Genomic DNA, 16,028 nt, shown 5'->3' on the forward strand with positions numbered 1-16,028 from the left:
GAAAATATTTCTATTCTTTTGGGCTTGCCCTAAAAAGTCATTGGCCATTGGCTGGCAACGTCTCTGGCAAGCTTTTAATTTACCAAATGGCCTCTGGGTGCAGCGTCAAAAGTTATGAAAGACAAGAACCTTGGGGCACGCGATTTAGGTATGAATCGCATTGCCGTTTTTCTTGTTGTTGTTGTTGCTGTTGTTGTTGTTGTTGTTGTGTTTGGGGGTGTGTCCAAATTGCACCACAAAGAGTTAGGAGCAGCGAGCTCCAACTGCGCTCTGCTGCAGCTAATTCCCTTTCGACTGGGCGTTACCAAGCGTGCCCCCTCACTCCCGAAACGGGCGTATGTGTAATCTTTACCCGGATGGGAGATGGCCAAGATTTCTTTAGCTGCTGCAGCTGAGTTGGATATTTTTTTTTCACACATTAAGCAAGCGTCGACACACATAATTTCATGTTGTCCGGTAATTGTTCTGTAAATGCACAAATAATTACTTTCAATGCGCCAATAAAAAACGGGCTGAAAGAGCAGCAGACAGCGACTGTGGCAGGGGCGGGGGCAGGGGCAGCAGTCGGAGTGGATCTGCGTCAATCAGCGCATTTGTGCACGCAGCAGGAGCTGAACCCAACTATAAGTCGCAGCTGAGCTGCAGCTCGCACGATTTGATCAATCAAGCGCTTGGCCATGGCAATCAGCAGCTTGAAAACTGAAAGCGCAGCTCCGAGAAAAGTAGGTGACCAGCAGCAGCAAACGCAGCAGCAGACGATGCCAATGAAGGCGACGTCATCATCAAAACCAACAACAGCCACATCGTCAGCAGCTTCTTTGTGGCAAGTGGCAAGAGCGACTGCTGTTGGCGTCCTCGTTGCACGCCTAAACGAAATCGTCTGCCGACTTTCAACCAATGCAGCCCGTCACTCACAAAAATGTTCTATGGTCGTTGGCATCTGCATCTCTTTCTCTTTTTTGCCCGGCCATAAACAACTTTTACTGCGTAGCGCGGTAGTCGCTTACTTTTCGCATTGACTGTGCCGCCGCCTCTATCTCTGCCTCTGCTTCTGTCGCTGACTTTGACTTTGGCTTTAATTATAATTGCTTCTGCTCTTGTCCACTTGCAGATCGATGACGCAGCTATTCAGGTGTACAAGGATGGTGACTTTGGCGCCTATCTGGATCTGGAGTCATCGCTGGCCGAACAGACCGAGGAAATCGAGGGCCTTCAAGCCAGGTAAGTGCCACATGCCACACCAGACACTCCCACACAGCTCCTAATGAGAGCTGCCTACACACAAATACACAAGTGTTTTGTTATGTTTTCTTATCCAGCTGCGCGGAAAAGTCTCCCACACAGTTTAATTGGAAAAGCCGCTATGATTTATTAACTAAACTGTGCGAAAAATTGTTGTCAGCGATTTTCACTTTTGTGGCACGCGCTTACCTTGAACCCATTTTTGCGGGAAAGTCCGCAGGCTCCGTTGCGCAGGCTGGACAGCCAGCTCTGGGTTTCTGGGGCAGCTGCTCGTGGGTGGCTGCGGCTGTTAGCCTTTCACCACACACAAACACAAACACAAGCACACAAGCACACACTCGTACACCTAGGCGGCCGCCTGCTCCATTCGCTAATAAAGATATTGGCGTAGCGGCTGTCAGGCTCTGGCCATAAAAAATGTCGCTATCTGTGGCACAGGAAACTGCGCCGGCACTGACTACCTGGCTGACAGACTGGCTCTGGCTACCTGGCTGCCAACTGCCTGCCAACTGGCAGTTGCTACTCACTGGGCCAGACGTCAGGCATTTGCATGCCTCCGCGGCATCGTTGTCGTTTCGTACGTGCAACTTGTTGCGATTTTTTGGCTGCAACTTGCGCCTCATTTGCATTTGCAGCAGCAGCAGCAGCACAAAGACTTCGAATATAAACGTAGGCATAGTTATATATATTTCTTTTTAATTCCGAACAACTCATAACTGAGATCGGGCCCGATTCTTGGTCTAGCAGTCACTTTGGTATGCGCCGCATGATCTCTTTGGCATGCGGAGGAGAACGCCAAGAGGCGGCTGGTGGCAGCCAAGTGGGCAGCAGACACACTCTTAACTGATTATAAGCCATTCACAACATACAAGCTTGGTTTATTATGTCATATACAAGCATTAGAATGAGTGCAAATGCCTGAGAGTGAATTGAAAAATGGAAGTGCTCGCGAACTGTGTGAGGAAAAGAACCAGAGTCGTGTAAGATTAATGGAAACGGGAAATTCAAGAATATAACGGAAATAAGATAGTTTTCATTTTATGCATGATTATGGGAAAAGTGTAGATTACACTATTGATTATTATTAGTCATTATTCATTATCAATCGACCAACTGTCAGAGCTATCGATTACGCAGACTAACGGGAAGTCACATCCGCTAAATTGTTAAGCATATAACAGAAATCATAAAGTCTCCATTTAATATATGCATGCATAATTGCTGGAAAATTATCGATAACAATGTTGAAAGCACCAATCATAACCTGTCGATTAACTATCGAAGATATCGATTGCAAAGCGATAGAAAAATAACGTCCGACAAATTGTCTAGAATAACACATTAATCGGTTAGTTTTCATGCGGTATATGTTACTCGATTATAATCGATCACAATACTTAAATATCAAATCGATTAGCAATCGAAGCTATCGATTGTGAAAAGTGTTCACTTTTTAAAAAAATGTTAACATATTCTCAAGATTAAGGCATTCTTTTGAGTATATTTATTTATCTTATTACTTATCGATAGCTACAATGATCGATAGTTTTGCAGCAGCTAGATTCGTATATGCCGTGATTACTTTGTAGAGTACATCTTGGTTTCTTATCATTTGACCAAGGAACGTGATGTCAGGCACAAGATCGCATCCGAAGTAACTGACGTACGCGTCAGGCCAAGGGCCAAGCTCAGTAGCTGAAGGCCTGCTCCTCAGCCGTGATGCCAAGTCAGGCAGTGCTCAAATAATGGGATTAATAGAACCTGTCAGGGGAGTCGGAGGGTAGCAACTATGTGGTGTGTCGTGTCTATTTCTGACTTTCACTAGCTGCACTCAGCTGCGGCAGCTGATGCCATCTTCGGACCATTATAAAATTATAATGCATATGTCGCCGCGTCTGTGCAAATTGTTGCCAGTTAGGCGTTGTGCACTCCAGTTACTGGCGCCAATGAGTGTTCTAGGCGGACTGGGTCTGCTCTCGGATCTCGGGTCTCGGGTCTGGTCTGGCTGGGTCCGGTCACTAATCATGCTTATCGTATTAGTCATGGAAGCGCGCTCGCATGCAAATCATTCGCCTCAGTTCGCATCAAAATTCCACAAGGCAGGCACGCGGCTCGCTCGCATGGGTCGATGGCTCGATGGCTCGTTGGCTGGTTGGCTCGTTGGCTGGTTGGGTTGTCAATCTGCAACTGAGCCACAGACACATTTGAGCAGCAGTCAACACACACCAACACAGGTGTGGCCTGGCCGTGTGCACTTTGAGTCGAATTGGGTGTTGCGTTGAGCCCAGCTGAGACCACATTTCATTATGAATTCTTGGCTCGACTTATTGGCGGCTACGTTCGCTCAGATGCTTCATAGTCCATTTTCAATTATCTGCGTCGTTTGTTATTACTTTTATTATGGCCAACAACTGGGCAGCAAACAGCGGGTAATCAATGTTCTTAACTGGTCAATGAACCACACGGTAACCCATTGTGCCCGCGTTCGTTTTTTTTTTTTTTTTTTTACTCTTAGTTTTAGCCTTTGTTTTGCTGGCATTGCTAATGAAATTACATACAAAATTAATATCAATTTTTTTCTCTCTACCCTTCTCTATCTGCCTCTTCTTCGGCCCAGTCGCAAAAACTCTCTGGTCGTTCGCACACAGCTGAGCGTACGCGTTCATGCCATAATAGGTAAGTGCCAGAGTCCAAAGACTAAGTTAAGAGACGTTGCGCATACGCCTCATTGTACCCATTGACTTGCAGAGAAACTACTCTCATCGGAGGGCAGCGATCTGCGCCGCGCCCTCTTTTCGCTCAAGCAGGTGTTCCAGGAGGATAAGGATCTGGTGCACGCATTCGTCGCTCTGGGCGGTCTCAATTGCCTGGTGCGCGTGGGCAATTGCGCCGATCAGAACTATCAGAACTATATACTGCGTGCTCTTGGCCAGGTAAGCGTTCGCTGTACAGCGATCAGCGGCTCACAGGTCCCAGCCTGTTTGTTATTTCTATTCATTGAATGCATCAGGTCATGCTCTATGTGGATGGCATGAATGGCGTCATGAAGCACCAGCCCACCATGGAGTGGCTGTACTCATTGATCGCCTCCAATTACCGATCAGTGGTCAAGACGGCGCTTAAGCTTTTGCTCGTGTTTGTGGAATATGCCGAGTCCAATTGTTATGTGCTGGTGAGCGCCATTCATGCGGTCGACAAAGCCCAAGGCACACTGCCCTGGGCCAATATTATGAGGTAAGAGCGACCATCGATCGTTGTTTGGCTTCAATTGATCACTCGAACATCTTCTTGTGTTGCAGACTGCTTAAGGACTACGACAATGCAGATGCGGAGCTGGTGATCTATGCCACGTCGCTGATCAACAAAACGCTAGCGGGTCTCACGGATCAGGATAGCTTCTATGATGAGAGCGATCTGCTCGAACAGCAGGGCATGGAAACGGTTATACAGCGCTACATGTCCAAGCCGGGCACAGATCTCGATCTGCTCGATCAGCTGCAGCTGTACGAGGCCGTCTTGAAGTATGCACACTATCAGACACTCCAAAACAACAGAGAACTAACTCAACTGTCTTTGCAGATTCGAGGATGGCGAATCGGATGGCCAGCGTTTGCCGCAGAACTCATTGCGCAAGACGCAACGTTATCGGCCCGGCTCGGGCACCACAGAGCGCCGCAAGTCGCGCCGCCACAGCACGGACAACAGTCCGGCGCCCTTGACCAAGGTGCTGCCCACCACGGTGCTGCGCATGACGCCCACGCAGGCCACGCTCGATGAGGACGACAGCTCCGGCTCCACAAACTCCACAGAGTTCGGCAACGGCATATTCCAGGATAAGAAGCGTAAGCAAACATTTTTAATGCCCAGTCAAGAAATGCAATCGATTCACGTGCAAACTAAATGCAGCAAGGGATAGCGCTGGCGTCACGCCTGGACTGAGACGCCGCCGTGAGCGCGCCGAGCGGCACAAGAGCTTCCTCAAGGAGCAGGAGGAGGCGGCCGCCAATGGCATCTTTGCGGCACGTGAGCTGCGCGAAAGCTATGGTAAGTTCTTGTGCCTTGAATGGAAATTGCTTGCCGCCGGCTGCTTTCGACAAACGAAACTAACTATGATTCTCTCTCCATGCTAATGTGTGTGTGTGTGTGTGTGTATGTGTGTGCGTGTTGTCTCATTGTCACCCGCTGCTCATGCTAACCCAATATGTCACCCACAATTGTCATACGCCAAGGCCAAATTGTAACCGCCATTCCTGCAACCATACAAAGCGGCGACAGCCCGCCGCAGTCATTGCAATCTGAGCTGCCGCAGCCGCAGCCACAGCTACAGCTACAGCTACAGCCACAGCCTCTGCCTGCGCCCACGCCCTACAACATCATCAGCAACAATATCCAGAACAACAATAGCAACAACAATAGCCATCACACCCACAACAACCACATTGACACGCCCAACAACAGCCTGCTGCTGAGCCCCACCAAGCAGCTATTGAGTGGCAGCCAGAGCATCTCGATCATCAACAACAGCTTCGACAAGGCCAACAATAATATGAACAATCAGAATGAGTTCCTTACCAAAAAGAATCTCTTTCGGGAGCGCAACGCAACTGTGATCAATGGCATCATGAAGAACATACAGCAGACGGACAGTGCTTACAAAAAGTATGAGAACGATGCCAATCGCCTGAACAACTACTACACACAGCTCAGCCAATCGCCCAAGCATCAGCTGGTGGCCACAGCACAGGATGTGCTCAGTCCCAAAAAGACGCTGAACGCCTTTGAATTTGCGCCCGCCAGCTCGACGCCGCTGAAGGCAGATGCGCTGCCCGCACCCGAACCGCTGAGTCCCATACACAAGCCGGCGGTTGTGGCGCCACCACCACCACCACCACCGCCGCCGCCGCCACCACCGCCAGGCTGGTGGCATTTTCCCATACAGCCAAATGCAGCTAGAACCCTAACCAGTACTAACCCAGAGCCACAGCCTCAAGCAGCTATGGATGCGACAGGTAGGTGCAGCTTTTACAAAATACGTTGCCTACTTTTAAGAGCGCCACATGAAAATGCATTGCCTACTTTCAAACGCAGCCTCAAACTAAACATCAAATTTGCTGCCGTTGCACACTTCTCAGCGCCATCGAAAAAAGCCCGTTCCCCAAATTTAAAAGTCATTTTCTCTTTTTGATCACATAGATCTGGAGGACAAGGAAATGTTAATGCAGCTGAAACGCGATCATACAGTCAAAGATCTGACACAGAAACTATGCAATCTGCCCACAAGTCCCACACAGGAGGTGCCCGGCAGTCGGGCCATAGTCGGTGACATGTCTGGCCTCATATCGAAAGCCAAAGAGGGGCTTGCCAAGAGCAAGAGCAAAGGTGAAATTTCACGGTAAGTGCCTGCTTCAATGTATTCACACACTTCATAGATATTTTATCAATCGTATGCTATCAATAGTTGCCTAATCTTTAAGTTTAAAGGTGCAATAAGCATTTCGACCGTGATATCATAGTTTCTTGCCACTTATATCTTGTAGAAATCTGTAGAAGTCCATTTGATCACAATCTTTATCTATTTTTTTTTTTTGCATAATATCTGGCGTTTATTAGTTTAGTCAATTGGTTTACATCGCGCGTAATTTAAGCGTATTTGGGCGCATATTTCTCATAGGTGGCAATGTAGGCAGCCTTGGCGGCATCCTTGGACAGACCCTTGTGCTTTGACCATGCGCTCCACTTGGCCTTGGCCTTCAGATCCAGTGCACCAGGCTCGGCGGTGGTGTTGTCGCCAACGGTGGCCTGTTTGTAAAGACCGTAGAATTCCAGGAACTCATCGTTCGTGGGGGTCTTGCTGAAGTTCTTGGCTTTCTCGGCGGCGGTGTTGAACTGCACAGAAGTTTATATCAAGCGGGTTGCATAAACAATTTGCAATGTACTTACATCCATTATGTCTTATGCTCCGGTTGCTAATGAGTGCTAATTGTGCCAAGGGGCCGGCTTTTTATACTAGAACCCGGCAGCTGATAGCGATTTATGACATTCGACCCCCTTATATTTTAGATATCGATACCAACGGGTTCGTGTGTGTGTGGTAAGCCCTACTAAATGTCGGCTATATAAAACACAAAACTTTAATTGCCAATATTAAACGAACAAAGGTCTCGCATTTAGTTAATCAGTTTTGGGTGCTGACTAAGCAATGGCTGTGCCACTTTTATTTTTATAACAGGGTATTAGCAACTCAACTTAAGTGTAGATGGGCGCGTATTTCTCATAGAGAGCAATATAGGCTGCCTTGGCCGCATCCGTGGACATGCCCTTGCGGCTCAGCCAGGCATCGTATTTGGCGGCGCCCTCCGCATCGGCGGGCCTCTCGATATTCACATCGCCCACATGCACCTGCTTGTAGAGGCCATAGAATTCCAGATAGACATCGTTTGGCGGCTTGCTGCTGAAGGCCTTGGACTTTTCGCAAATTGCATCGAACTGCAAAGGCAATAAAATTGGGAATATGATTAGGAATATTATCTATTTGAAGAGCTTTGCGCTTTGCTTACATCCATGTTGCTTGGGATTTGGGCAAAGACTATGATTTGTAGCGCTCAAATCGCCTCTTTTTATAGGCGACACACGCAATATAAGTAAATCTTATCGTTTCTATACGCAGTCAAATCAAATAAGCAGAGTCATAAAATAAATGCTCGTAAATTGGCAGCCTTTAGAAATTTATGAGTCGCATTTTATGCAACTTTTTTGCAGTAGTTAGTTAGTTTTAAAGGGGGGGCGGTAGCTATACGAAATACCTAATCAATTATAGACTCATATCCGAGGGATCTTCCAATCTAGAAAGTCGTCTTTTTATTTTTTATTATTTTCTTTTTGCTATCGTTGGGGTCGCTTATCTTGCTGCTAGGCGAAATTTTGATAAGCTTTATGGGCCGGTTGCAATCGTGTTATCATAAAATCGAAAAGTCCAGCTCGCTTGACCAAAGAGGGAGGTGCAATAATGCTGATACTTTGCACTATCTATATCTATATATCTCTGTATATGGCACAGATCATCGAGCGTTGATCAGGAACTGAAAAAGGCTGAGCCGAAGAAATCGGAGAACGAGCTGCACTGGGAGGAGCTGGTGCGGAATATGACACGTCCATTGAATCTGTGTGATCTGGACTTTACCGATCTACATTCGGACGATGAGAAGGATGTGCTGGCGCCGCGTGGTCTCGGCGCTGGCATACCCCCACCACCGCCTCCCCAGGCGGGTGGCATGGTCATGCCGCCGCCTATGATGCCGCCGAGCCTGGCGCCGCCGCCCATGTTCAGCTACGGGGGCTACGGTGCCGGCAGCCTGACCAACAGCGTGAACAGCTCACTGAACGGCTCCATCAACGGGGAGCTGGCCAATGGCAACAACACCATCAAGAAGAACAAGAAGACGGTGTGTACACTCCCACAATTGAACCCACCGAGAAACTAACTGATTAAGCTATGCATCTTCAGGTCAAGCTCTTCTGGAAGGAAGTGCGCGAGGACATGATACCGCAGGTGATAGGTAAGACCATTTGGGATGAGCTGCCCAATGCGAATGTGGACACGCAAAAGCTCGAGCATCTCTTTGAGTCGCGGGCCAAAGACTTGATGACCAAGGTGCGTATTGTATAACGTCTAACGACGTTAGGGGTATTCCCGGCAAGTGTGTATTGGCGCGAGGGTTGCTCAAAATTCAATTGACAACAATATTAAGTCATTTTATTTAATTTTTTTTTAGTAGTTTTTATCTTAGTATAAATGTTGCATAACACAATTTTTTGCGAATGATATTTGTATTCTTTTCCCATTTATTTCTGGACATGTTCTAAAATAATTTTCTATATGTCAACGGTCTGTTTGCGGATATATCTACAAAAATACATATATGTTGTGCTAAAAACCAAAAAAAAAATATATATATATCAAATTTCCTCAAAAATTATAATCAAATAAAAATGTTTCCAAATGTTCTAGGAGGTGAGTTCCATGTTATGTTTTATACACTTTTACTCGCTCTCTCTCTCTCTTTTTGTCTATCTCTCTCTCTCTCACTCTCACTCGGTTTTTGTTAGTTCTGTCTTTGTTTTTGCACTCGGTGTCGGTTTACAACACTATTTTATGTTGCACACACACACACACACTCGTACACACATGCACACACTACAGCAAAAGCGCCGGAACTGAATACGGAACCGGAACCGGTACCACAAATTCATTTCTAGTTTGGTTTTTCGTTTGTTTATGTTTTGTTGCTACCGTTAGATACATTGTGTATACGCCCCCCTTTTCCCACCACACGAACATCTCTCTCTTTCACGCTTTCACTCCGTTTTGCTGTGGCTAACTCTCTCTCTCGCATTTGCAGAAGCAACAGGAGCTGAACAAGAGCAAAGAGATCATCGTGCTGGACCACAAGCGCTCCAATGCCATCAACATTGCGATCACCAAGCTACCGCCGCCGCGCGCCATTAAGGCGGCCATTCTGAAGATGGATGCAACTGTGGTGACCAGGGAGGGCATTGACAAGCTGCTGAACATGCTGCCCACGGATGAGGAGCGCGGCAAGATACAGGAGGCACAGCTATCGAATCCAGAGCTGCCGCTGGGCAGCGCCGAGCAGTTCCTACTGACCCTGGCCTCCATCACGGAGCTGGGCGCACGCCTTAAGCTGTGGGCCTTCCGTCTGGACTTTGATAACTGCGAGGTAAGCTCCGCAAGCTTCAAGCAGCTGTTTTATTTTAATCAACCCATTCTTTTGCTCACTGCAGAGAGAGATTGCCGAACCGCTGATGGATCTCAAGCAAGGCATTGAGATTCTGCGTCAGAATCGCACCTTTCGCAGCATACTCTCCACGCTGCTGTCGGTGGGCATCTTTCTGAATGGGGCGCCGGTCAAGGGCTTCCAGATCGAGTATCTGGCCAAGGTGCCCGAGGTGAAGGACACGGTGCACAAGCACTCGCTGCTGCATCATCTCTGCCACATGGTCATGGAGTCCAGCAGCGATACAAGCGATTTGTATTCGGAAATTGGACCCATTACGCGCGCCTCCAAGGCGGACTTCGCCGACCTTGCCCACAATCTGACCCAACTGGAGTCAGAGTGCAAGGCCTCCTGGGATCGCCTCAAGCTGATTGCCAAGCACGACTGTGCGCCGCCGCTGAAACAGAAACTCGTCGACTTTCTGGCCGATTGTGCAGAGCGCATCATCAGCCTGCAGATTGTGCATCGGCGCGTAATGAATCGCTACCGCAAGTTCCTGCTGTGGCTGGGTATGCCGCAGCACAGTGTGTCCGAGTCGCGACCCAACGAGTTCTGTCGCACGCTCTCCGAGTTCGCGCTGGAGTATCGCACGACACGGGAGCGCGTCCAGCAGCAGCTGGAGAAGAAGGCCAATCATCGCGAGCGCAACAAGACACGCGGCAAGCTGATCATCGACATGGCCAAGTTCAAGACCAAAGAAGATGTGGCCGATGCCGAGCTAAAGTAAGTGTGCCCCAAGTTTCACACAGTTACATCAATTAGCATCTATGTTTACCTTTTCACAGGCAACTGCTGGGCACGCCCAGCGCGGATCAGGCCGACGGCACACTCACCTGGCGACGCCGGCGCGCCGAGCAGCTGCGTTCGCCCATCGCCAGGCAGAGCGAGGAGCAGTTTACCGATGGCGATGATGAAATACTTGAATCTCTCGTCAAGACGGCCACCAAGGCCTCCGGCAACCGCACCACGCCCCGGGAGCGCAAGCGTACACGCCATGCGGATCGCAAGTCCTGTAAGTTGTTTGCCACGCCCACTCGAAACGCCTTGTTGCTATCTGCCCGTGTTGGCCAAGCTCAATTTTAATCTAGCTGTTGGTTTATCTTTTGGAACACACACACGCACACACGCGCACCATTGGCTGGCCACACAGACACACCCACACAGGCACACCCAACCGTCCACACACACACGCACACCTGAGCAGATTCGAAATGAAATGAATTAAATGCCACAACAAATTCCAAAATTGACACCTGAAAGATCGAAAAAAAAAACTATGCACTGATTGACAAAATTATTACCCCACACTTAAATTGTATAAGCCCGCCCCACCTGCCCCTTCCAATGCTTTGGCACTTTTCGGTTCTGCTAGCTTACAAATCGGTTGCCTATATTGGTTTTTAATTTTGTGTTTTCTTACCATTAACGCACCCAACAAATACCAATCAATCAACCAATCAACCAATCAATCAACAAATCAATCGACCAATCAATCGAATCGAATCAATTGAATACCGAAGTGAAGCGCAGCCGCACGCGCGAGGGATTCACAGTTGAAAGAGCGCCATCGCCATAGAACCGTTGCGCAGCTGTTGCGCAACTGTTACCGAAAAGAACAGTCAAACTGTTCTCATTTAGGTTTTTACCCCTTTATTTTGGTTAGTGTTGAATTTCATTGCATATATACAATGCAAACTTTTGATTTTTGTTTAAGTTTCTTGTTCGAGTTTCGTATTTTTTTTCAGAGATCCATTTGCTGGCATCTGAAAGCCCGTTAAAACAAAATATATTTTACAAATTCTCAACTAAATGTTTGCAAATGGAGCTCACAAAATATGTGTTCTTGCACTCGAAGCGCACCTACTCGCATCCCATTTGAATTATTAAAATACAGAGCATGTTTTTAATTTAAAATAAGAAAATATAATACACAAAAAAAAAACACGCTACTAAAACCGCATGAGATGCACCTTTCGACTTTATCTATGTATCAAATGTTGAGAATTAAATTGAGAGCAAAAAATGTTGATAACTATTTTGATTTGTGTTTTGCAGTGCGTCGAACGCTGAAGAACGGTCTCACCGATGAGGAGAAGCAGCATGTGTCTGCCCTAATACAAACCTATTAAAGCTAAGAAAATCCCCTGGGCGAAACCCTAATCCCATCCCAGAAACCCGAGCAAACCTCGCCAGTGACGTCACAAGTCCGGGCAATGCGCGCACAGACTGAAATTGGCGATCTCATGTGCAGCAGCAGATGCAGCCGAGCAATAGGTACACGAAACTAGTAGTTCCGGTTCCGGTTCCGGAACCGTTGTACCGCAACTCCCATAAATCTGAAACGACACAGTCCTACAGAAGTTCTCTTAATCCATTTCTGTTATTCGATATTTGTTTTTACTTCGTCTAAGTATTAAAATTAAACATATTTTTTATTTTGTAACAACAACTGTATTAATAGCCAAAACAAATTTATATATCTATATATGTATATATGCATATATATATGTATTTTAGAATTTCAAAACGTTATCCCAAGATTTTAATTTGTACCGATCTGCGACGATATTAACTTAAAACTTAACTATAGCTTAGCCTTAGATTAACTACGATAATAAATAAAATACATACACACATATTTATTAAATCAACGAAGACTCGAGCCTGCTTCAATATCCATTCGTGCACGGCTGCTGCACATAGTCCAGGCAGAAGCCACGATTGTCTATATCATTGGGCGCCTCGACGCCGTCAGTGTGAAAATACAGGCGAAACGGACGTACGCTGGCTGCCAAGAGGATTCAGATTAAGGAGGCTTCAATTGGATCGGGACATTTGGACTTACACTGCACGGTCTTGGCCAGCATGCCCGCCTCGGCGCTGAAGGTGCCGCCGCAGACGCGATCCTCGCAGCCGGGCAGCGGCGGTATGCGATCCGCGGAGCGTATGCAGCCAATCAGCAGCCAGTCGCTGATGCAGCCATTGCCATTAGGCGCCGCCCCACCGCCCGCACCAGCACCGCCGCCACCCACCATGGTGGGCACCGGATTGTTGGAGTTGCCGGATATGGTGAAGGCACGCGAACGATTGTTCTCCAGATCCGGGCAGGCATTATACTGAATGCCGCAGAAGTTGCGCTCGCTCCGTATGCAAATGCTGTAGTCCTGATTCGACAGCTGACGTCCGCCCACCGTGTTGTAGTTAAAGCTCCGGACACGCCCACTGATCGCCGTGTAGTACTGCAGGCAGCCCTGATCCGCACGGCTAATGCTGCCGCAGTGGATTTGGGTGACGCGCACGCGCCACAGGCGCGGAAAGCTGGCGCTGGTTATCACGGATAGCACAATGGGATTGCTCTGACCCAGACCCGCATCGATGTACACTGCAAAATGGACACAATTTGATGACTACTTCTCAACTTTCGCTGGCAGATCTCACTGTGATCGCCTGTGGAGCTGCCGCATATGGTGGGCGTGGGACTGCCGCCCGAGATCAGCAGCTGATCCTGATTGCACAAATGATTGGCCGCCTCGGGTGGCGCTATCGAAAACATGTCCAGGTCCAAGCGCAACTGGCAAATATCTGGATGCAGCTTTTGCACGGTCACCTGACAGCTGCCGGTGCCATCGTAGACATCCGGATGATTGGGATTCACAAAGTAAGTGGAGTTTTCACGTATGATGCCGCCGCAGGTTTGTAGAACTGTCAAATATATTTTAACTTAGGGATTGAGCTTCTAAAAAAGACTTCCACTCACATATGCAACAGACACCGTAGCCACCGCCGCAGGGTCCGGCCGGAATGCCATTGCGAAGCAGGCAATCCTTGTTGGCTATGCAGTTGCCCTGCTCGCCGGAGGGCGCGGCACAGCTGCTCGGTCCGATGGGCACCAGGGCAAAGATGGGTAAAACTGCGAAAGGTCAAATCAGCTGTGGTCAACACAAACACCATATCCACCACACCCACACTTGGACTCGCGCTGACGCGGCGTCGGCGACATCCACTTGCTGCCAAAGATCAAATCCCGCCAGCTGTTCGTATGTGTTTTGGTTGGCACCTTGCTGCTGGCCAGGACGAACACACAACAGATCACGTATACGCTGCTTAGCTGCAGCTGAAAATTGATCATTTTCTCCTAGGGTTATCCGTTTCCAAAACCGTAGATGGAGCTGGGAGCTGAAGATGCGCACGCGTTGCGCCCTGGCGCTGTTATGGCACGCAGCCGCCCAGGGGCGACAATTTATTTGGCTTGGCGTGGAAATAAGTTTAATGACCGAAATTTGTAGGCGCTTTGCGCTTTTTAGTTTAACGACAAAAACACAGACTGCTCTAATCGGGTGTGCCCGACTTGAAGATATCCTCAGCTCCAGCGCCATTGCAAACATTTCAAGTATTTCAGATCTATACATTCATCCATTCTTCTTGCCTTTGCCCCAAGCTATGTTTGGGAATTCTGAAAAAACTTTGCCCCAAGCTATGTTTGGGAATTCTGAAAAAACTTGGTTGCTTAAAAGCAGATATTTGTGAAATTTTCATAGCTTGAATATGGCTTAAGAGAGTGTGTATATACCAAAGCGCAAAGCTTTACCTTTGAAATTAAGCTATTTTCCATTTATGATGAAATGGGACTAGTTCTCCAACATTTTCCACATGCTTTACAAGAACCTACATACCAAGTTTGGTGGATCTAGCTCCTAAAATTTTCGAGTTATGCTTAAATTAACAGTACTCAAAATCGATAAATATCGATATTACAGAGGAGTCAAAAATATGGACAGGGCGTGATATACTTGTATAAAAATTTCAAATGTTCATTCTCTAACTCATATAATTCTCAAGATGGAATGTCCAGATCAGGAATATGTTTACTAAATGGGATCTGAGATGCTTTCTTCTGCCTGTTTAGGCATCATACCCGTTCTACCTATATACAGTGGGTACATGGTATAAAAAACTGTAAATTTAGCTGAATATTAATTGCTTTGACAAAACTCTAGCTGCTAAAAAACAATTAGTTGCGCCACAATCAACAGCAATGGTAACAGCAGCAACAAAAGCAACAACAACAACATCAACAACAGCAACATTTGTGGCTCAAATCCAAATGCAGTCAATGGCATTGCTGGTGGTGCGGAGGTGTTTGCGGATATATCCCTATATAATACGTGTATTACACGTTTCGTCAACGTTTTTTGTTGTGCTTCCTGTTGCGAATTTGTATTTTCCACACCCTCGCATTCGATTATATGTTGGGCAAGGCCTGGCGAAAATTCGAGCGTGAAAGTGGCTGACAATTTGGTTGCGACATAAAAGAAAATTCATTGTAATAGAATAATAATAATAAAAGTTATGTCACATGTGGTGTGAAATGCCGCTGTGAAAACCGAAAACCTGAACGTCATCTAGTCTGACTAATTTGATTAAAGCCGAACGGCAATTGGGTCAATGTTAGCTCTTGTTTTGCCTAATTTAATTTATATATTTTGTAACCTAAGCGAGTGCACTTTGTTAGCCATTCGCTTGGCTCTGGCTAAGTTTATTGGACGGCACACCGTGTTTTTGGACCTTGTCGAATATGACGCCCAAAAAAAAAAAAAAACTGCGATAAGAGCTTTTTATTTATAACAATTTTATTAACGGTATTTAGCAAATTCTCATTTCAGGGCCGCAGCTCTTCGCTGGAATCGTTTTGCAAAGGGGAAATGGATTATAGGTATGTATATTTATTTGCAATGGGATTTATTTTATGAAGCTCTCACCCTCCACATATGTGTTGGTATAAAACATAAGCAACATTATTTAAGATCAGCTTATGAAGAGATTCCCTGGAATCGCAAGAGGACAAACAGATATGCGTACCTATGCCAACCCAAAATAAAATATTGATGAGTCGGTGCACAAATCTTTCACAGGTTTTAATGAAAATATTTTAATAAAAAACTAATTTTAAAGTTACATCTGCCCGTTGTTCTGAAAATATTGCCTGTCGCA

General features: G+C 46.9%; 4 protein-coding genes across 19 annotated transcripts in view; 1 reads left to right on the plus strand and 3 right to left on the minus strand.

The window, feature by feature from the left end:
* Fhos (Formin homology 2 domain containing) overlaps nt 1-12,692 on the plus strand; it is a 74,355-nt gene extending 61,663 nt beyond the window's left edge. For 4 of the 11 annotated variants that reach the window (XM_070208429.1, XM_015175689.3, XM_002046743.4 and 1 more), the window contains 15 exons: nt 1,112-1,221; nt 3,860-3,918; nt 3,991-4,175; nt 4,253-4,476; nt 4,542-4,763; nt 4,822-5,084; nt 5,149-5,286; nt 5,472-6,251; nt 6,436-6,634; nt 8,300-8,684; nt 8,747-8,893; nt 9,642-9,980; nt 10,045-10,760; nt 10,823-11,049; nt 12,093-12,692. In XM_070208429.1, the coding sequence (XP_070064530.1) occupies nt 1,112-1,221; nt 3,860-3,918; nt 3,991-4,175; nt 4,253-4,476; nt 4,542-4,763; nt 4,822-5,084; nt 5,149-5,286; nt 5,472-6,251; nt 6,436-6,634; nt 8,300-8,684; nt 8,747-8,893; nt 9,642-9,980; nt 10,045-10,760; nt 10,823-11,049; nt 12,093-12,166 (4,068 nt within the window). In that variant the 3' untranslated portion in view covers nt 12,167-12,692. Of the gene's footprint in view, nt 1-1,111; nt 1,222-3,859; nt 3,919-3,990; nt 4,176-4,252; nt 4,477-4,541; nt 4,764-4,821; nt 5,085-5,148; nt 5,287-5,471; nt 6,252-6,435; nt 6,635-8,299; nt 8,685-8,746; nt 8,894-9,641; nt 9,981-10,044; nt 10,761-10,822; nt 11,050-11,187; nt 11,517-11,557; nt 11,696-12,092 lie in introns of those variants that run through there. The other 7 variants (XR_001450359.3, XR_001450360.3, XM_070208430.1 and 4 more) reach the window with 5 other exon arrangements.
* Nucleotides 6,818-7,297, minus strand: LOC6623438 (acyl-CoA-binding protein homolog). The gene is made up of 2 exons (XM_002046744.4): nt 7,183-7,297; nt 6,818-7,128 (listed from the first exon to the last, which is right to left on the minus strand). Exons 1-2 carry the CDS (start codon nt 7,186-7,188, stop codon nt 6,883-6,885), a joined length of 252 nt encoding a protein of 83 aa, XP_002046780.1. The 5' UTR covers nt 7,189-7,297; the 3' UTR covers nt 6,818-6,882.
* Nucleotides 7,409-7,943, minus strand: Acbp5 (Acyl-CoA binding protein 5). The gene is made up of 2 exons (XM_002046745.3): nt 7,800-7,943; nt 7,409-7,728 (listed from the first exon to the last, which is right to left on the minus strand). The coding sequence occupies exons 1-2, from the start codon at nt 7,803-7,805 to the stop codon at nt 7,489-7,491; spliced, it is 246 nt and encodes an 81-aa protein (XP_002046781.1). The 5' UTR covers nt 7,806-7,943; the 3' UTR covers nt 7,409-7,488.
* Nucleotides 12,513-14,466, minus strand: LOC6623607 (uncharacterized). Of its 6 annotated transcripts, none has more exons than XR_011416446.1 (6): nt 14,004-14,466; nt 13,795-13,947; nt 13,476-13,739; nt 12,883-13,419; nt 12,669-12,821; nt 12,513-12,594 (listed from the first exon to the last, which is right to left on the minus strand). XR_011416446.1 is itself a non-coding variant. In XM_032434445.2 (6 exons), the coding sequence occupies exons 1-5, from the start codon at nt 14,164-14,166 to the stop codon at nt 12,707-12,709; spliced, it is 1,236 nt and encodes a 411-aa protein (XP_032290336.1). In that variant the 5' UTR covers nt 14,167-14,463; the 3' UTR covers nt 12,513-12,594; nt 12,669-12,706. The 6 variants fall into 6 exon arrangements, 5 of the variants coding, with proteins under 5 accessions (XP_032290336.1, XP_070064533.1, XP_070064534.1 ...); XM_032434445.2 differs by having other exon boundaries at nt 12,669-12,825; nt 14,004-14,463; XM_070208432.1 differs by having other exon boundaries at nt 12,539-12,616; nt 12,669-12,825; nt 14,004-14,463.
* Between the last annotated feature and the right edge of the window lie 1,562 nt (nt 14,467-16,028).

Source organism: Drosophila virilis, chromosome 3 (genome assembly GCF_030788295.1).
Source record: "Drosophila virilis strain 15010-1051.87 chromosome 3, Dvir_AGI_RSII-ME, whole genome shotgun sequence".
In the NCBI taxonomy this organism is placed as follows: Eukaryota; Metazoa; Arthropoda; class Insecta; order Diptera; family Drosophilidae; genus Drosophila; species Drosophila virilis.

What these genes read in the sequence shown, in the direction of transcription:
- LOC6623607 (XM_032434445.2), bottom strand. Translation starts at nt 14,166, where the DNA reads ATGATCAATTTTCAGCTGCAGCTAAGCAGCGTATACGTGATCTGTTGT. An exon ending in GCGTCAGCGCGAGTCCAAGT is followed by an intron (nt 13,948 to 14,003) that starts GTGGGTGTGGTG and finishes GACCTTTCGCAG; the next exon opens with TTTTACCCATCTTTGCCCTG. An exon ending in CAGCTCCACAGGCGATCACA is followed by an intron (nt 13,420 to 13,475) that starts GTGAGATCTGCC and finishes TCCATTTTGCAG; the next exon opens with TGTACATCGATGCGGGTCTG.